This window comes from Sorex fumeus, unplaced genomic scaffold (assembly GCF_029834395.1).
Source record: "Sorex fumeus unplaced genomic scaffold, SorFum_2.1 ptg000093l, whole genome shotgun sequence".
Taxonomy (NCBI): Eukaryota; Metazoa; Chordata; class Mammalia; order Eulipotyphla; family Soricidae; genus Sorex; species Sorex fumeus.
In genome coordinates this window covers 811,723-830,111 of record NW_026606150.1, presented here as the reverse complement: position 1 = coordinate 830,111, position 18,389 = coordinate 811,723, and the positions used below count along the sequence as shown (strand labels likewise).

General features: G+C 64.2%; 1 protein-coding gene across 1 annotated transcript in view; it reads right to left on the bottom strand.

Moving 5' to 3' along the window:
- Positions 1-8,910: 8,910 nt before the first annotated feature.
- The window catches only part of DAGLA (diacylglycerol lipase alpha), a 44,233-nt gene continuing 34,754 nt past the window's right edge, over positions 8,911-18,389 (bottom strand). The window contains 12 exon segments of the mRNA XM_056132077.1: positions 8,911-9,400; positions 9,402-9,924; positions 11,435-11,622; positions 11,913-12,042; positions 12,603-12,799; positions 14,563-14,635; positions 14,842-14,910; positions 15,509-15,651; positions 16,235-16,315; positions 16,478-16,555; positions 16,660-16,743; positions 17,612-17,765. Of these exon segments, the coding sequence (XP_055988052.1) occupies positions 8,936-9,400; positions 9,402-9,924; positions 11,435-11,622; positions 11,913-12,042; positions 12,603-12,799; positions 14,563-14,635; positions 14,842-14,910; positions 15,509-15,651; positions 16,235-16,315; positions 16,478-16,555; positions 16,660-16,743; positions 17,612-17,765 (2,185 nt within the window). The 3' untranslated portion in view covers positions 8,911-8,935.

Sequence of the window (18,389 nt, the reverse complement as noted above, 5' to 3'; positions counted from 1 at the left end):
CAGCCGCGCTCGCCCCCCGCGCCGCCCCGGCCCGGCCCCCGCCCGCCCCCCGCGCCCCGCCCGCCCCCCGCGCAGCGCCCCCTGCCGGGCATCCCACGCGGCGTGCGCGCCTCCTGCAGGCGGCCCCTGGGTGCAGGGCTGCGGGGGGTCCCGCCGCGTGGGGAGGCGGGGTGGGGGAGGCGGCGGGCCGGAGAGCACCAGCCGCCCCCAGCTTCGGAAGACCCCGTCCTCCGCTGGAGCAGCGAAAGAGTCCGAACCTCAGGGCGGGCGGAAACAGCCCAAGCTGTAACAAAAGCAGTAACTGTAGCAGGAGCAGTAACTGTAGCAACAATGTATCGCACCTAAGCGCGCCTATTCCCTCCCTACCCGGAAGGCGCGGGCCTGGGGCACGTTACTGGCTGGGAAACTGAGGCTGGTGACGGCCACAGTGTACCCCCTCCTTTCTTTTTCTTTTCTTTGGGGCAGGGGTGGCACACCCCTGCCATGCTCAGGGGTTCCTGGCATGGTTTGAGGGACTGACTATACGGGGTGCCGAGGATCGAACCCGGGTCAGCCGCGTGCAAGGCAAACGCCCTCCCCACTGTGCTATTGCTCCAGCTCCAGCCCCTCCCTCCCCTCGTGTAACTTCTCTCCACAGTCCCGCCCCAGGTCTGAACAGCTGACACCTCCAGGTGATGTCTCAGCGGTGACTTCAAACGTTAACAGGGAACAGGGGGTCTTGCACATGGCCAACCCAGGGCCCGTCCCTGGCAAAGCGTTAGGGGCCCCAGGACCCACCAGGAGTGACCTCTGAGCACAGAGTCAAAAGTAAGTCCTGGCCACAGCTGGGTGTTGTTCCCAAACAAAAATCAATCAAATAAAATGCAAATCAGATCAGAGAGAAAGAACGGGGTGTCAAAGCTGTTGCCTTGCTGGGAATACTTGGTGGTGGAGAATGTGCACTGGAGGAGGAATGGGAACTCGAACATTGATTGAAACGTAATCACGAAAGCTTGTAAGTCTGTAACTGTATCTCATGGTGATTTGTTAAAATTAAAAAAAAAAAGCTGTTGCCCTGCATGCTGCCAACCCAGGACCCATCCCTAGCTTCAAAAATGGTCCCCCAAGCCCCACCAAGAATGATCCTTGGGCTCTTGAGCCAGGAGTAGACCCCTGGCCACCGCTGTGGCCCCCAAAATCCAAAATTAAAAATATATAAGTAGGAAGATGTACATTAGATCATATCATCCCTTTGCTAAATCCAGTGGTTTCCCTTTGTGTTTAAAACAGTATTGAGGGGGCTGGAAACAGCTGAAGGGCATGGGGCACACCCTCAGCACACAGTAGGTGCTCAGCAGATATGTTCCACATGAGGTGACAACAGGTCTTGGATGGCAGAATCCTTCTGCTCTGCATGCAGGAGGCCAGGGTTTGATCCCTGGCACCATCTGGTTCCCTGAGTACCAAGAGTGAGTGCTGAGCCAGCAGTAGTCCCTAAACACCGCTGGGTGTGGCCCCCAAACAGTCAAACACACACAGAGTATCTAAACCTCTTGCCCCGTTTCCAACAGCCTTGCATGGACTGTCCCCATCTTCCACTCACCACTGACCCTGGTCTCTACCTGGTCTCTACCTCTACCTCCCTACTCACTAGTCACAGCCACCGTTGTCTCACTCCCAGCTGCTGGATGCATGCTGGCCACAGGGCCCTGGCACATGCTCTTCCACTTGTCTGTAACACCAGCCCCACCCCCCCAGCCTGTCGCTCCTCAGCTCCCACAGCACCTCTCTCCCCAATGCAGTGCCCTTGGCCAGGTCCTTCTTCTTTGCCAGGTCACAGATTTCTAGTTCCTGGTGTGAACAGTCCCCACCAACAGGGGCAGCCCATGGAGAGTAAGAGATTTTCTCTGCTCCATCACTGCTGTTGCTTCAGCCTCGAGCACACTGTGGGTGCTTGATGGATACGTTTGCGTTACTCTTTTTTTTCCCCAATACATTTGCAAAAATACTTCTGCATTTGTACTTATTTTTTTCAATGCAAATACCTTGACAGTTCTGCAAAACGTCGCCAGCAGAAAATTCTGGAATCCAGAGCCAAGCAAATCATCTCACTCCAAAGGTGTTCAACCCAGTTGGAGAGATAGGACAGGGGCTGGAATGGTAGTATAGTGGGGAGGAAGCTCACCTTGCACACGGGGGAGATAGGTTCGATCCCTGACATTCCATGGGGTCTCCTGAGCAGTGCCAGGAGGAATTTCTGCAGAGCCAGGAGGAACCCCTGAGCATCGCCGGTGTGACCCAAACCACTCCCCACCCAAAGAGAGAGAGAGAGAGAGAGAGAGAGAGAGAGAGAGAGAGAACAATGGGTAAGGTACTTGCACTTGACCAACTCAAATTTCAAGTTCAATCCCAGGCACCCCTCTTAGAGGGTCCCCTGATCCCTGAGTGCAGAGCCAGGAGTAAGCCCTGAGCATTGCTGAGCGTGGTCCCCCAAACAAAAAACGAACAAAGGGGCTGAACCCACAACTTGCAGAGATTCACAGACACAGAAGTCAGCGAGGAGCCCTCCCCCCTGACCCCCCACCACAACCTGGTGGCCAGATGACCAGCAGCAGGGCCTGGGCATCACCAGACTTATTCTCAGATCTAAGACCCCCTAACTCAGCTCTGTCTAGCTGTGACACCCAGCAGGAGAGCGAAGGGGGGCTGAGCTGGGATGCGTGACTCAGTGGGTTTGGGGGTCCCATCCTGTGAAGTTGCTTCCTCTGGGGCTGCCCTCCTCCTTGCTCAGTTGTATGTGTATGTGTGTGTGTGTGTGTGGGGGGGGCGGTGGCCTGTCCTGAACCCACATGTGCCCTAGTCAGCCGCCCGTTGCGGCCACCGCGGAGGGTCAATGCCACGACAGTTCTGGGGTTGGGGGAAGGGGCCGCCGGGCCGGCGGGTGCTTCACAATGAGGTTTTGTCCCCCGGGGGCCGTTCTGGAAGCTGCTGCTCTTAGATATATAGCCGGGAGCTTGCTGGGCATCCCAGCTGTGCGGGGCTGGCCGGAGGGGGCGCGCCTCACTGAGGCGGCTATTCTTCCCGGCCCACGCACCCCAAGCTCGCTCCCCCTCCGCAGCCTCCCTTAAGACAATTGTTATTCTCTGACCGGCCCCTCCCCAGCCAGGCCAGGCTGCCTAGGCCTGTGGACCAGTCTTTTTTTTTTTTTAATCGGATTTGGGGCCACACCCGGCGATGCTCAGGGCTGACTCCTGGCTCTGTACTCAGGGACCCCTCCTGGAGGGGCTCAGGGGAGCAGATGGGATGCTGGGGACTGAATCCAGATCAGCAGTGTGCAAGGCCAGTGCCCCTCCTGCTGGCTGTGCTCTCGCTCTGATTCCTGCCTGCCTGCCTGTGATTCTTGAACATGAATTTCTTTCTTGGCAGCTGTGTCCGGGATTGGGTGCAAATCCAGCCTCTGCCCACTCACCCAGGTCTGCCTGTCCAGATGGCCACCATCCTGGAGCTTTCCCTGGGCAGGTGTCGAGGGAGGGAATGTGTCATTTTTAATATCATTTTATTTTGGTTTGGAGCCCACACCTGGTGATGCTCAGGGGTTACTCCTGGCTCTGTCCTCAGGGATCACTCCTGGAAGGGCTCAGGGGACCAGATGAGATGCTGGGAATTGAATCCAGATCAGCCGTGTGCAAGGTCAGCGCCCTTCCTGCTGTGCTCTCGCTCTGGTTCCTGCCTGCCTGTGATTCTTTTTTGTTTGTTTGTTTGTTTTTGCCTTTTTTGAGTCACACCCAGCAATGCTCAGGGGTCACTCCTGGCTCTGCACTCAGGAATTACTCCTGGCGGTGCTTGGGGGACCCTATGGGATGCCGGGGATGGAACCTGGGTCGGCCGCGTGCAAGGCAAACGCTCCAGCCCCTGCCTGTGATTCTTGAACATGAATTTCTTGGCAGCTGTGCCCGGGACTGGGTGCAAATCCAGCCTCTGCCCACTCATCCAGGTCTGCCTGTCCAGATGTCCACCATCCTGGAGCCTTCCCTGGACAGGTGTCGAGGGAGGAAATGTGTCATTTTTAATATCATTTTATTTTGGTTTGGGGGCCACCACACCTGGCGATGCTCAGGGGTTACTCCTGGCTCTGCACTCAGGAATCACCCCTGGTGGTGCTCAGGGGACCCTGCAGGATGCCAGGGATTGAACCCGGATCGACTGCGTGCAAAACAAACGCCCTCACGGCAGTCCTATTGGTCCAGAACATGCGTTTTGTCTTCAGCATTCCCTACTGCTTAGAGGCTGGGTAGCCTGGAAAATTGGGGGTGGCGGGTGCGAGTCTTCTACTTAACAGGCAGTTGCAGAACTCGCTGTGCTTTGGGGGTTCCTTCCTGCTGTCCCTCCACATTCCTTTTTGGAGCCAAGAGGACTGTCCTCAGGGTCTTTCATCTCTAGACTCCGGGGAGGCTGAGACCAGTGTTCAGACCAGTCCATATAGAAGTCAGGGTCCAAACCCACCAAACCCAGCTGGGCTTGGGCTGGAGGCCCCGTTGAGTGCCAGGAGGGCAGGGGGACCGGCAAGGGAGAGGGGGTGCAAGGACTGGGAGGCGTGTTGAGTCCCGTGCAGAGCAGAGGATGCTACGGGCCCGGGGACTCAGGGGACGGCTGCACAGCAGTGCGGGGGTCTCTGCGAGAGACCCCTCCCCCTCCTCTGCTCAAGGCGCTGGGAGAGCCGGCGGCTCTGTGTTCCCTACTATTTTTACTTCTATATTACTGTATTTTATTATTACTATATTCTATTTGTTTTGAGGCCACGCCCAGCAGTGTTCAGGTCTTGTTCCTGGCTCTGCTCTCTGGGATCACTCCTGGCAGGGCTCAGGGGACCAGGGGTAGTGACCAATGTTGACCAATGCTGCCAATGGCCAGGGGCTGCACCCAGGCCTCGCTGTGGCTCCCACACATTTTGGGGTCTTTGTTTTGGTTTGGGGGCCACACCTAGTGGTGTTCAGGGATCACTCCGGGGGGGAATTTGGAACATCCCACGTGGTCCAGGGGGACATGAAAGGCAGCTTCCCTTTATGGTTGCCGGGGTTGCTGGTATATTATTTCTTTTCTTCTTTTTTTTTCTTTTTGGGACAGGGGTTACTCCTGGCTCTACACTTAGGAATTACTCCTGGCAGTGCTCAGGGGACCATATGGGATGCTGGGAATCGAACCTGGGTTGGCCACATGCAAGGCAAGCGCCCTCCCCGCTGTGCTGTCGCTCCAGCCCCATCTGGTATATTATTTCTTTGGCCCCAGCTGCCAGCAGAGTCTCAGCGGTGGTGCCGCCCAGCGGGGGTGAGAGACTGCTGCAACTCTTGCTCCTACCACTGTGCGCACACAAGCTTGCACACGAGTTCTCGGCGGTCACACTCAGAGCCAAGGCACAGACGTTATAGCCGGGGTGCCCATCAGGGCCCACTGCAGTGCTCACGGGGTGCTCGCCAGGCTAGGGTGCTCTCTGGGACTCATGAGCCGTTCCGGGGAGGGGCTCGCACACTCCCTGACGTGGCTCAGGGTGCCGGGGATCATAGCTGCCTGCTGGGCTCCCAGCGTAGAGCTGCTGGACTGTGCTGGGTGCAGGTGGGAGCCGGGGGACTTGAACTCAGGACCATCTGCTAGCAAGGCAGGTGCTCGAAAGCCCCCCCAACCTGGCCCTTGAATGGGGACGGGGAGGCAGAGCGTGGCCCCAGTACCAGCACCCAGTCTCTGCGTCATAACACACTCCTGTCATGCCCCCCTCGAAGACCCGCAGCTTTCCAGACCCCTCTACACTCACTGGTCGTGGTGAGACTGGGCTGCGGGGTGGGGAGCACCCGGCCACCCTGAGATGATTGGGAGGGCAGAGTCCTGAGCATGGAGACTCTCCGATGCCCTCCTCTGGCACCTGAGTGATTTGGAGCTAGTCTCGGCTTCTCTCCTGTCTGGAGGCCGTGGAGGAAGGCAGGTCCCCTTCTCCCACTTTTTTTTTCTTTTTGGGTCACACCCAGCAATGCTCAGGGGTTACTCCTGGCTCTGCACTCAGGAATTACTCCTGGCAGTGCTTGGGGTCAATATGGGATGCCAGGGATTGAACCCAGGTCAGCTGTGTGCAAGGCAAGTGCCCTACCCACTGTACTATCGTTCCAGTTCTGTTTTTTATTTTTGGGTCACACCCGGTATGCACAGGGGTCACTTCTGGCTCTGCACTCAGGAATTACTCCTGGCGGTGTGCAGGGGACCATATGGGATGCTGGGGACCAAACCCGGGTTGGCCGCGCGCAAGGTAAACGCCCTACCCGCTGTGCTATTGTTTCCCCCCTTCTCCCACTCTTGAACCTTGAACCATGTCCCACGGTGAGAACACTCAGGACTCGGGTTGGCCAGGGTCAGTCAGGGGCAGGTCAAGGCCAAAGTGAGGCCTGGGTGGTACCGGCTGGAGAAACAGCGCCACCTGCTGTGTGGAGGGGGCAGGGCGGGGTCCGAGGCTGGCCGGAGAAACAGCGCCACCTGCTGTGTGGCAGGGGCAGGGCAGGGTCCGGGATTGGATGGAGGCACCACCAGCTCAGGCCTCACTGCCCAGGGGCCAGTCTGAGGGCCTGATCAGGGCCACTGGGCCCTCCAGGGAAGACCCCCCGCCCCCCCGCCCCAGTGGCCCTGGGGTTTCAACGCTTGCCCGCTGACGGGCCAGGGCCGGCAGTGGGGGAAGGGAAAGGTTTAACAGAAACCAGCTCTCGGCAGGGGTGGGCACAATCGGCCCAACTTTGCACCCTGAATGCCCACTCTGTGTTTGGACAGCCATCGCGTCCTCTCTGTGACTCCAAGCGCGGCCCCCGCCCGGGATCCTGAGCAAAGCTCCCCCCACGCCCCCAGAGAGCAGACAAGCAGCTTCTGCATCCAGTTTATACACAGCTCTGTACAATATACAGAAACCTTATATACAGTCTATACAGGCGGCTACGTCCTCTCTGTACAGCATTAGTCCAGCTCTTTCATACAGTAAGTACAAAAAGGCGGAGGGACCAGCACGCAGGGTGCCGGGGGTGGGGGGGGAAGGACAGGGACCTGGCTGCGTGCGACCCAACTGCAGATGGGGGTCAGCCAGGGCCCTGGGGGGGGGGGTGGACAGGCCAGTGCACGGCTGGGGGAGGTGGAGGGTTTGTGCTGCAGGCCGGGATGGAGTGGGGACTGGTCTGAACCATATGGGGGGTGGCTCAGACCCCCAAATGTATGGGGGAGGGTCGAGATAGGGAGCAGGTGGGGGGAAGGGAGGGGAGCGGCTGTCCCTGATGGCCTGGCCCCGGGTGGGGGGGCCACCGCACCCAACGGGGAGGTCCCAGGGCCTGCCCTGGAGGCGGGGTTAGAAGGCCGGACCCCAAGTCTCCTGGCTACGTGCGGGGGTGCGTGGTGGGATTCTGATTTTTGTTTTTTGGGGGTCATACCTGGAGATACTTAGGGGTGACACCTGGCTCTGCACTCAGGAATTACTCCTGGCAGTGCTCGGGGGACCATATGGGATGCTGGGAATCGAACCTGGGTTGACCGTGTGCAAGGCAAACGCCCTACCTGCTGTGCTATCGCTCCAGCCCCACTTTTCTTCTTTTTTTTTAAAACTCTAGGAGGTCACTGATTTGATTTTGCTTCTGTGCTGGGCACAGACTCTGCCAAAGTGCGGGGTGGGGTCGTGCAGGGGGGGAGGGGAGTGTTTCCCCACAGTCTGGTGGTGGTGGGGGGGAGTCCGAGAGTTAGGGAGGCCCAGCTCCCTGCTCTGTCCCCTTTGTCCAGAAGGTGTCAAAGGGCAGAACCAGCAGTAACAAGAAGCGGGGAGAGGGGCCGGGGTGGGGGGTGCTGGGGCTGTGGGCTTGGTCAGGGGCTCACTGAGCTGACTCGGAGGAGGGGTGTGGGGGGAGGGGACAAAGGCACAGGCACCAAGTGGGCAGCATCCCCAAGAGCCAGCTCAGCAACCCCCCCATGCCCAGTGTCCCTCCCCCCATTTGCGGATTATTTGCGGGGGGGGGGAAGAGCAGGTAGGTCGTCAGTAGGAGGGTGCACATGCCCAGGAGACCACGCTAGCACGCACCCCTGCATTGCCTCCTGCCCTGGAGGGAAGGGAGCCCTCAAGGGGGGGGGAAGGGCATTGGGGTGTCCAGCAAGGTGACGGGATGGGGGGAGGGGAGAGGGGACGGGGACAGGACAGCGGAGGGGCTGACAGGCTGTCTGCGCGTGGGGGTGAGGGAGAGAGGGCTGGGTGGACCCCCCACTCCCACCCCCTGCCTGCTTCCCAGGGCTCTGGCACACCAGGGAGCAGCTGCGGGGTGTGTGTGTGTGTGTTTGGGGGTGAGGTGGGGCCGGCCTGGGGGCAGGGGTTGGGGGGGGATGATTCAGATCCCTCTGGCCCTGCTGGCTGCCTTGGGCCTGGGGGGGCTGCTCAGAGGGGCTGCAAGGTGGTGTGGGGGGGAGGGGCCACCCACAGCTTCTGTAAACATCTGCAGCACTGCGGGGAGGGGTGTGGGGGCGCCTTGTGGGTGGGGGGGGTCACCTCAGGGCGCTGCCCGCAGGCACATCTGGGGGTGACCAGGATGAAGCAGCCTGGACCACAAGCAGAGGGGGCTCTGCTCCGACCTGCGGCGGCGGGGGGGAGGGGCAGTGACCGGGACGCGAGGGACCGGGATGGGGGAGGGACGCAGGGAGGGGGGCAGTCAGGGCCCCTCCCGCCGGCTGCCACTCTGGGTGGCCCAGATCCTGGCCTTCTTCTTGGCTCTGGGGGTCCTAAGCTGAGGTAGGGAGGCGGACCCCCAGCTTAGCAGCAGTGCCCCAGGCCCAGCCGGGCCCCTGGGTACCCAGAGGAGCAGCGGGGAGGAGGGGGGGGGGAGAGTGAGGGGCGGGGTGGGGGCGGGGCGTCCCGCGGGCGGGCGGGCGGGCGGGCGTCGTCGTCGTGGTCCTGGTGGTGCTAGCGGGCCGAGATGGCCAGGTCGTCCTGCTTGACCGGGCTGGCCCCGTGGGCCGCGGGGGTCGAGGTCCGGATCTTGTCCACCGCCAGGCACTCCTGGCTGCTGAGGCCCGTGGGGGTGAGGTCCGTGAGCTCCCCGGACGAGCTGAGCGGGAAGGAGGGCGAGAGCGAGATGCCCGACGACGGGTCGGCCGAGCCCGCGAAGAGGCGCGGGGGCTTGGGCACCAGGTTGGGCTCGAACTGCGCGCGCAGCAGGAGGTCCCGCTGGCTGGGCGGCGAGCGCGGGCCCTCGGCGTAGTCGCTCGTGGGGCTCTCGGGCATCACCATGCAGTAGAGGTCCTGGAACGAGCCGCTCTTGCTGTCCAGGTTGAAGAGGCTGTCGATGAACTCGGCGAACTCCAGCACCTGCGGGCTGGGCGAGTCGCCCAGGCGCCCGTTGTGCAGCGCCAGGTCGGCCGCGCGCGGGGCGTCCCCGGCGTCCCCCGCCGCTGCCCCCCGCCGCCGCCGCCGCCGCCTCCTCCTCTTCCTCCTCCCGCGGCTGTGGCGGCGGCGGCGGCGGCCGCTCCGGGGTGCCCGCGTCCAGCGGCTGCGTGTCCTGCGAGTGCTTGGACAGGCTGTCGGCGGCCAGCAGCTCGGTGCGGGAGCTGAGCGACGGGTTCTCCTCGGGGATGGCGGGGTCGATGTAGAAGAGCGGCCCCTCCTCGCGCTCCAGCACCGCGTGCAGGCTGGGCGAGCCGCGGATGCTGCGGAAGCCCGACGAGCGCCGCGAGTCGAAGCTGTACAGCGACTCGGTGTCCGACAGGCTCTCCATGGTGGCCAGCGGCGCGCGCCGGGCCTGCAGCTCGGCCGCCAGCCGCTCCTGCGTGGACAGCAGCAGCAGCTCCACGGGGTCCGGCCGCGCCGTCGCCCCCGACGCCGCCGCCGCCGCGGGGGACAGCAGCCGCCCCTCCGAGAAGGCCTCCAGGCTCATCTCAGACTGGCACTTGGTCCTGCAGGGGGCGGGGCAGGGCGGGTGTGAGACTCAGGAGGGGCAGAGAGAAAGACCCCCAGGGCCGGGGATGGAGGGAACTTGGGGGGGAGGGAGGAGGGAGAGTCAGTTAGGCCGTGGTTGCACGCACCTGGAGGGAAAACCCTGGTTTCCTGATTCCTTTTTCCCCCTTTTTTTTCCCCCTGGGGCCACACCTTGCTGTGCTCAGGGGGTCACTCCTGGCTCTGTGCTCGGGGGCCTTACCGAGTGCAGAGGATTAAATCAGGATCTTTCACACAACCCCCCTCCCCCACCTGCACTATCTCTTGGGCCCAAAACTACAGTATTTTTATTTGGGGGATGGGGGGGATGGAGGCACACCCGGTGGTCCTCACGGCTCGGCTCAGGGCATATGGGGGCGCCTAGGCTGGAGCATAAGCCGGCCTGTGCTCAAGGCAGATGCCCTCCCGCTGACCTAGCGCTCTGTCCTCACACCTAGCAGATTCCTTTTCTTTTATTCCCCTTTGGGGAGGGGGCTGTCTACACCTGGCCATGCTCAGGCTGACTCCCGGCTCAGGGGATCGGACTCTTGGCAGTGCTGGGGATGGGACCTGGCTCCGTCACATGCAAAGCAAGCGCCTTAACCCCTGCGCTGTCTCTCCGGCTCCTTTCTCCTTGCTTTTGCAGCCTATTCGCAAGCACCCGAGAGAGGCACGGGGTCGCTGCTGGGCTGAGCCCAGAGGGTGAGGGCCCCGGGGGTCTGGTGGAGGGCCGGGAGCGGGGGGTGGGGGAGGTGGGGGGGGAGCATCAGCAGGGCTGCCCTGTTCACTCAATGCCCTCCAGAGCGTGCAGCCGCTGCTCGAGCCTGCAGGAAAGCAGCAGATGGGGGGGGGGGGGGGTGGAGGGACCAGGAACTGGCTGCAAAGAACTGGACAAGGCCCCCCCATCTGGCCATGCAGCCCCCCCAAGTGCACCGTAGGTCGGGAGCGAGGTCCTGGGTTCCCCACGCGCAGCTGGAAGCAGCCACCGGCCCTCTCAGCAGCCTCCAGGCCACATCGAAGAGTCCGGCTCAGGGTGTGGGTGCGAAGGGTCCCCGAGAGGCCGGGGCGGTGATCCCTCTCCCCGTACCCCAAGCGACCAGCGCGACCCGCCCCCCGCCCGGAGCGTGTCAGAAGCAGGCGTGACGGGTGTGTGTCCGTCTGTGAGAGGGGTCACCAGCCAGGCCTGGCAGCGGGCGCATCGGGTCCCCCTCCCTCGCACCCCCAACCCCAGAGCGCGCCCCTGGGTCGTGGCTATGCCCTTCACACGCATCTGGGACGCGGAGTGGCTCCAAGCGCACGTGCTGGGGGCGGGGATGCGCGTGACCGCGCGTGGGCGTGCACGTGCCGAGGGGCCGCCTGGCTATGGGGTTGAGGGAGGATAAAAAAAAAACAGCGTGGCCACAGGGGCGCAGGGGGCGGGGGCGGGTTTGACCACGCCCCCCGCATGCGCACAGGGCGGCCAGCGGGACCGGACAGTGGGGCGGGCCTCACCTGATGCTGCTGTTCCGGTGGTCCGTGGGGGGCAGCTCGACGGCGAGGCCGGTGGGCACCGGCGGACCGGTGGGCAGCGGCTGCTGCTGGAAGATGAGCTCCGGGGTGAGGTCCACCTCGGTGGGGCTGACCATGACCTTGGCGGCGGACAGCAGGGCCGTCTTCCCCTTGTTGTAGTTCTCCAGCACCTGGGGAGCAGCAGGAACGGGAGGCACAGCCTTGCTGGGGGGATTCTCGGCAGCGCGCCCACCCTCCACACCCCCAGCCTGGTGGGCCCTCCTGGCCAGGGCAGTGGCTGAGGCTGCCAGCGCGCGCCCACACACCCCCAGGCCCACTTTGGCTGTGTCCTCCCCAGGGTCCCTGTGGGAATGCAGACAGAGCAGCTCCGGAGGACTGGGGGTCTTCACCCCCAGCAATCAGAGGTCTTGGGGCACCTCTGAGGGTCTGTGCTGGCCAGGCAGGGGGAGGAGGGCCTCACCTTGTTGAGCCCCTCCATGACCACGTAGGGGAGATGTTCATGCAGCATGGCCGGCGAGATGACCACCTCGTTGAAGGCCTTGTTGTCCCCCCAGATGGCGAAGTAGGTGGGTTCCTCCTGCTCACAGCAGCTGAGGGGACATGGCCAGGGGAGGTGTGGGTGGCCCCCACAGCTGCAGCCCGCAGGTGGCGGCCCGCTCAGGGCAGGTCCAGGTTTGACACTCCCGAAAGGGCACAGAGGGAAGGGCGAAGCCGTTCCCCAAGGCAGTTCCCAGCTGGCACCTGCGTGGGCGGGGGGTGACGCTCCCCCCTTCGCCCGTGCCCTGCGCCCTTCCTGAGCCACTGGGCTGGCTTCCAGGCCTGGGGATCCCCAATAGCAGCGTTGTGGGGTCACCTAAGCTCCCGTAGGGAGGCATCAAGGCCTGATGCTACTGACGCAGCTTCCAGAGCCCTGCGTCCCCCTCCCAGTAACCCCGGTGCTGGGTGCTGGGAGGCCACTGGGGTGGGCCAGGGCCTCAGGGGACCCCTCCAGGGCGTTTGCTCTCCCATGCACCACAGTGGGGCGAGGTGCTCTGGGGAGCCAGGGGGAGCCCCCTCTGCGGGGGGCCCTGGGAATTGCAGGCGAAGGCTGGCCCCTGCCCGGGCCCTGGAGGACGCAGTGCCTGCCGCCTTGGGTCCCGGCGGCACCCACCAGCACTGCTCGGCCGGGTGGTTGTGGACCACGTGGATGATGCGGCCGGGCGGGTAGAGCGGGGTGCTGGCCGACAGCGCGATGGTCAGGTCGCTGGGGTGGGTCCAGAGGCGTGTGCTGGCCAGGGCAGTCACCTCCACCTCCTCGGGCAGCTCTGACTTGGGGATGCATTTGGTGGCCCCCACGATGATCCGCCACTGTGTTGGGGGTGGGGGAGAAGGGCAGTGAGCCGAGCAGGGACAGACGATGATGCTGGGATTTCAGGGTTGAAAACCAGCCAAGCCCCCCCCCCCCCCCCCGCCTCTGCAGTCCAGCTGCACCTCTCGCGCAGGGCCTGGCTGACCAACTTCGCCACCTGCCTCCAAGGGCCTGCTGGCGTGGGGGCGGGGCTGATGGGAGCCGGGGCAGGGCTGGCATGTTGTGGGGGGCTGTATTCAAAGTGGGGGGACTGATGGATGCAAGGGTGGAGCTTACAGGCGTGGGTGCAGGGCTGATGGGTGCAGGGTGGGGCTGGCATGCTCAGGGATGGAGTTTATGGGAGCTGGAGCGGGACTGATTGGTACAGGGGTGGGGCTTATGGGATCAGGGGCGGGGCTGGCCTGCTCAGGGGCGGGGTTTATGAGAGCAGGGGCAGGGCTGGCACGCTCAGTGGTGGGGCTTATGGGGGGGGGCTGAGGGATGCGGGGGGGGGGTGACAGGAACAGGGGTGGGGCTAGCATGTTCAGGGGGCAGGGCTTATGGGAGCAGGGGTGGGGCTGGCCTGCTCAGGGGCAGAGCTTATGGGTGCTGGGGCGGGGCTGATTGGTAAGGGGCGGGGCTTACAGGATCAGGGGCAGGGTTTTTGAGAGCAGGGACAGGGCTTATGGGAGCAGGGGCGGGGCTGGCCTGCTCAGGGGTGGAGCTTATGGGCACTGGGGGGGCTAATTGGTAAGGGGCGGGGCTTATAGAATCAGGGGCTGGCCTGGCCTGCTCGGGGGCGGGGTTTTTGAGAGAAGGGGCGGGACTGGCAGGCTCATTGATGGGGCTTATGGGCGGGGCTGACAAAAACAGGGGTGGGGCCAGCATGTTCAGGGGCAAGGCTTATGGATGCAGGGGCGGGGCTACATGTGTGGGGGCGGGGCTTATGGGAGCAAGGGTGGGGCTGATAGGTGAAGGGGCAGGGCTGACTAGTGCAGGGTGGAGGCTGACAGGACGGGGCGGGGCTGGCATGTTCAGGGGCGGGGCTTAAGGGAGCAGGAGTGGGGCTGATGGGAGCAGGGACGGGGCTGGCAGACATGGGAGCGGGCCTGATGGCAGCTGGGCAAAGCTGACAGGTGCAGAGGCATGGTCAGGGGCGGGGCTGACAAGGGCAGGGTTGAGGGGCGTCTGGGGGCGGGGCTCCTGGATGCAGGGGGCGGGGCTGGCAGGCGCAGGTCAACCTCCCAGAACTGGCTCCTGGGGCCAACTCAGCCCCCCCAGCTTCACTCCCACAACCACCTTGGCACCTGGTGCAAGGCCACAGGCGCCAAGTTTGGGCACGTGGGAAACCATGCAAATGGCAAGGAGATGAACGGTGTGGGAGTCACAGGTGCACTGTCCCTCCTGTCTGCCTCTCGGAGCTGGGGCTCTCCTGTGCTGTCCCCCCTACAGGCCCCTCAGTCCCGGAAGGGGGCCAGGTGGCTTCCCGGGTCCAGACAGGTCCGGTTGTCAGGAGCTTAAAGCCCTTACAAAATTTTTGGGGGGGTTCTGCCTTGCGGCCACCCCCAACAGAGCTCGGGCTGACTCCTGACCACTCAGGGATCACTCCTGGTGGGGCCCGGGACCCCACCCCTGGGGGTCGCTTTCGAAGGCATCCGTGAGCCCTGGGCTCTGTTTCCCGGTGAGCAAAGCGAGTCGCCCGCTCCGCGGGACCACCCCTCCTGGGTTCCCCATTTGTCCACCCGCTGGGGCCGGGGAGGGGCCGGGCAGGGGGTGGGCTCACTTTGGGCTTGGTGCTGCGCTGCAGGACGTCCAGGAGCTGTCTGCGGAAGCCTTCCAGCTGCGAGAGGCCGATTCTGGGGGCGCAGCGAGTGGGCAGTCAGCCTGGCTCAGGGGGCCTGGAGGGACTGGGGGGTGGGGGGCGCGGGGCGGCCAGAAGGGAAGAGTTCTGGGTGGGCGGGGGAGGCTGTGGGCCAGCAGGGTTAGGGGTGGGGTGGGGGGCAGGGAGGAGACTCCGGGGTGCTGCAGGGAGTCAGAGGGGCAGGGGAGGCCCCCCACTCGCCTGGGGACCAGGTCCTTGCCCAGAACCACGGCTGTCACGAATTCCTTGGAGTATTCCATGGCATCCTCGCTGCAAGGGAAGTGGGGTGCTCAGGCGGGGAGGGGCTGCCTGCTCATTCATCACCCCCCTGATCACCTCCCCACACCATTTCCTGCCAGTAAGGCTGTGTGTGTGTGTGTGTGTGTGTGTGTGTGTGATCCTGGGTCCGGTTCTTGCTCTGATTTTACTCTCGCTTTTTATTTTTGTTTTGGGGCCACATCCAGCAGTGCGCAGAGACCACCAGTGCGCCCGAGCAAGGCAGGGGTCTCTTCTCCCACCCCACCCCCACCCGGCTCTTTCTCCAGTTGTGGCTGCAGGGCAGGCTACAGGCTGAGAGCAGCATGGACGCTTCTGGGCGTGGAGGTACAGTCACTGCACCCCACCACCTCCAAAGTTCCGGGTGTCTGCACCAGTGTCCTGGGGTCACCTCTCCTGTCCCCTCCCTCTGGATTCTACCCGGACAGCTCCCGGAACGGGAGGTCCCTCTCTGAACCACACTCGGGGCGGGGATGTGTCCTCCTCCCTCTGACTTACTCCCCTCATCAGGAAGCCCCCTGCCCCCTGTTCACGACCCCCACCCTCCTTCACTCCCCACTGACCCCCATGTGGCCGGAAGCCAGCTGCTCACCTCAGCAGGCCCCCCGGCGGGGAGTAGGCGAAGCACTTGAGGGTCGGGTACTGGGGGCGCAGGAGGAAGGAGAGGATGGCGGCGGTGCCCGCGCCCAGGGAGTGGCCCACCACAATCAAGCCGTAATGCTTGGTGCCGCGGCCCTGGGGACCGAGACAACCCTGAGAGCCCCGTCTGGCCCCAGTGGACACCACGGAGGGGCCGAGGGGGCGTCTTCTCGGAGTCCGGGGGCCCTGTCTGTGCTGCTGGGCCAGGGGGAATGGCCAAGCATGGCCCCTATTGGGACTGGGCAGGAGGAGGAGAGAGAGAGAGACGAGTCCAGCAAACTCCTATTCACCCTTCAAAGCCCTTCTCGGAGTGACCTCCCTGGAGAAACCCTGACTTCCTCCCTCCCGGGCCTGTCTTCAACCCTCGGCACATCCTCTCTGGGACCCAGTGCTGGCCACTCGTCACCAGCCCTCGGCCCGTCCCTGACGCCATCTCTGGGGGCTCTAAGACCCGGATTATTCCCCCCCAAGACTGGCCCCCCCACTCCTCCCCTCTGAAACTAAAGCTGCTCTGTGTTTTGGAGGGGCCCCACCCTCCCTCTTGAGCAGGCGTGCGCAGAAGGCAGCAGATGGGCAAGGGGCTGGTTGAAAAGTGGTAGAGGCCGGGGTGGGAGCTGGGGAACGGAAATGTGGGGGCAGCACCCCTCCCCCCCACGCCGTGGTCCTGCGCGGGGCTCACCAGGTCGCGCCCGAAGGCCTGGGACAGAACCATCTCCTGCTCCAGCTTCTTCTTGATGTACTCGGCCGAGAGGACCATGCCCTGGGGACGCACGGCACGGTGGGTGTGGGGGGGCAGCCTGGCTGTGTCCCCCCCCCCCCGCAAGGAAGCATCGGGCTCCCTCCCCCCTGCAGTCACCGCGAGGGGGGCAGGGGGAGGGCTGCGGGGGTCCTGGCGGGGGCAGGTGGCGGGCAGGGTGGGTACCTTGTGTCCCAGCCAGGTGCCATGGTGCCCCTCCACGGGGAGACGCTCGGCGTCACCCGTCAGGTCGGTCAGGGCGTCCTGGGGAACAGGACATTGTGGGGGGGGTCAGGCGGCAGGAATTGGGTGGACGCTCTGGGGGAGCCGCGGGGGCGCACAGGGCGGCGGGGGCCTCGGGCATGTACCTTGGGGGACAGGGTTCCCCGGATGCTGATCACCACCTTCTTCTTGTCGTGGTCCACGGCCACGTAGAAGGGGGTTTCGTAGACCTGGAGGAGGCGGCCAGTCAGTGGCACCCGGACGGGCCAGAGCCACGGGTCTCGGTGCAGGTATGAACCCCGGCCCCCCAAACCCCCGGCCCTGGACACAGGTGTGACCCCCCACAACCACTCTAGCCCGAGACACAGGTGTGACCCCCAGGTCCCAGGCTGGCCCTGGGCTCACGTGGCCCTCCCCTCCCCTTTCTCATGAAGCCCTGCCCCTGCCCGCCCTGGGCTTACATGGCTCCACCCTGGGCTCACGTGACCCGCCATGCCCCCTCACGTGGCCCCGACCCCTGGGCTCACGTGGCTCCGCCCCTGGGATCACGTGACCCTCCGAGCCCCATCACGTGGCCCCGCCCCTAGACTCACGTGACCCTCCGCGCCCCCTCACGTGGCCCCGCCCCCGCCAGCCCTGGGCTTACATGGCTCCGCCCCTGGGCTCACGTGACCCTCCGCGCCCCCTCACGTGGCCCCGCCCCCGCCAGCCTTGGGCTTACACGGTTCCGCCCCTGGGCTCACGTGACCCCGCCCCCGCCAGCCCTGGGCTTACATGGCTCCGCCCCTGGGCTCACGTGGCCCCGCCCCCGCCAGCCCTGGGCTTACATGGCTCCACCCCTGGGCTCATGTGACCCTCCGAGTCCCCTCGCGTGGCCCCGCCCCCTGGGCTCACGTGGTCCCGCCCCCCCCCCCCCCCCCGCCAGCCCTGGGCCTACATGGCTCCGCCCCTGGGCTCACATGACCCTCCACGCCCCCTCACGTGACCCCGCCCCTCACGTGGCCCCGCCCCCGCCAGCCCTGGGCCTACATGGCTCCGCCCTGGGCTCACGTGACCCTGCCCCTGGGCTCACGTGGCCCCACCTGCGCCGGCCCTCACCGCGTCGTGGCAGGAGGTGTAGACGATGTCCACGGCCGTCATGTTCTCGTCCAGGAAGTGGCGCCGGATGGCGATGGCGTTGCAGCCGCAGCAGTTGTCTTCCTCGATGGTGACGCCGGGGGCAAAGCGAGGGCGCGCGGGGCACAGGCAGCACCTGGGTGAGGGGGGCAGGCTCAGGCTGTGCCCCTACAGGGCCGGTGCCCTCCCCCCCAAAGCGGCCGGGCAGCACCAGCCTCTGGCGGGGAACAATCTCCTTCCCAGTGTCCCGCCTTTGCTGCCACCAGCGTGCCAGGGGCCACTCCACACCTGCCCAGCTTCCGCCCCTCCCCTCCACACCCCCGCGCCTGCCCCCCGCCTTCCCTCTGCCCTGGAGACTCTCCGCTGCGCCCCTTCACTGGCACCCCGACGCCCACCGTGGGCCAGGAGGGGGCTCCGTGGCACAGCACCTGCCCACGTGGCAGAGGCCCTGGGCCAGCCCGGGCACCACGCACACTGTGGACACAGAGATCACACTGCCCGCGGCACACACACGACACACTCCAGAGACCAAACACTGACCCACACGACTTACACTCCCATGTTACACACAACCACCCATGCACACGCCCACACTACATACACCCGTCATACACATGCCCACACTACGTACATGCGTCATACACATGGCCACATTACATACACGCATCAAACACATGCCCACGACATACACGCATCACACACTACATACATGCATCATACACATGCCCACACTATGTACACGCGTCATACACATGCCCAC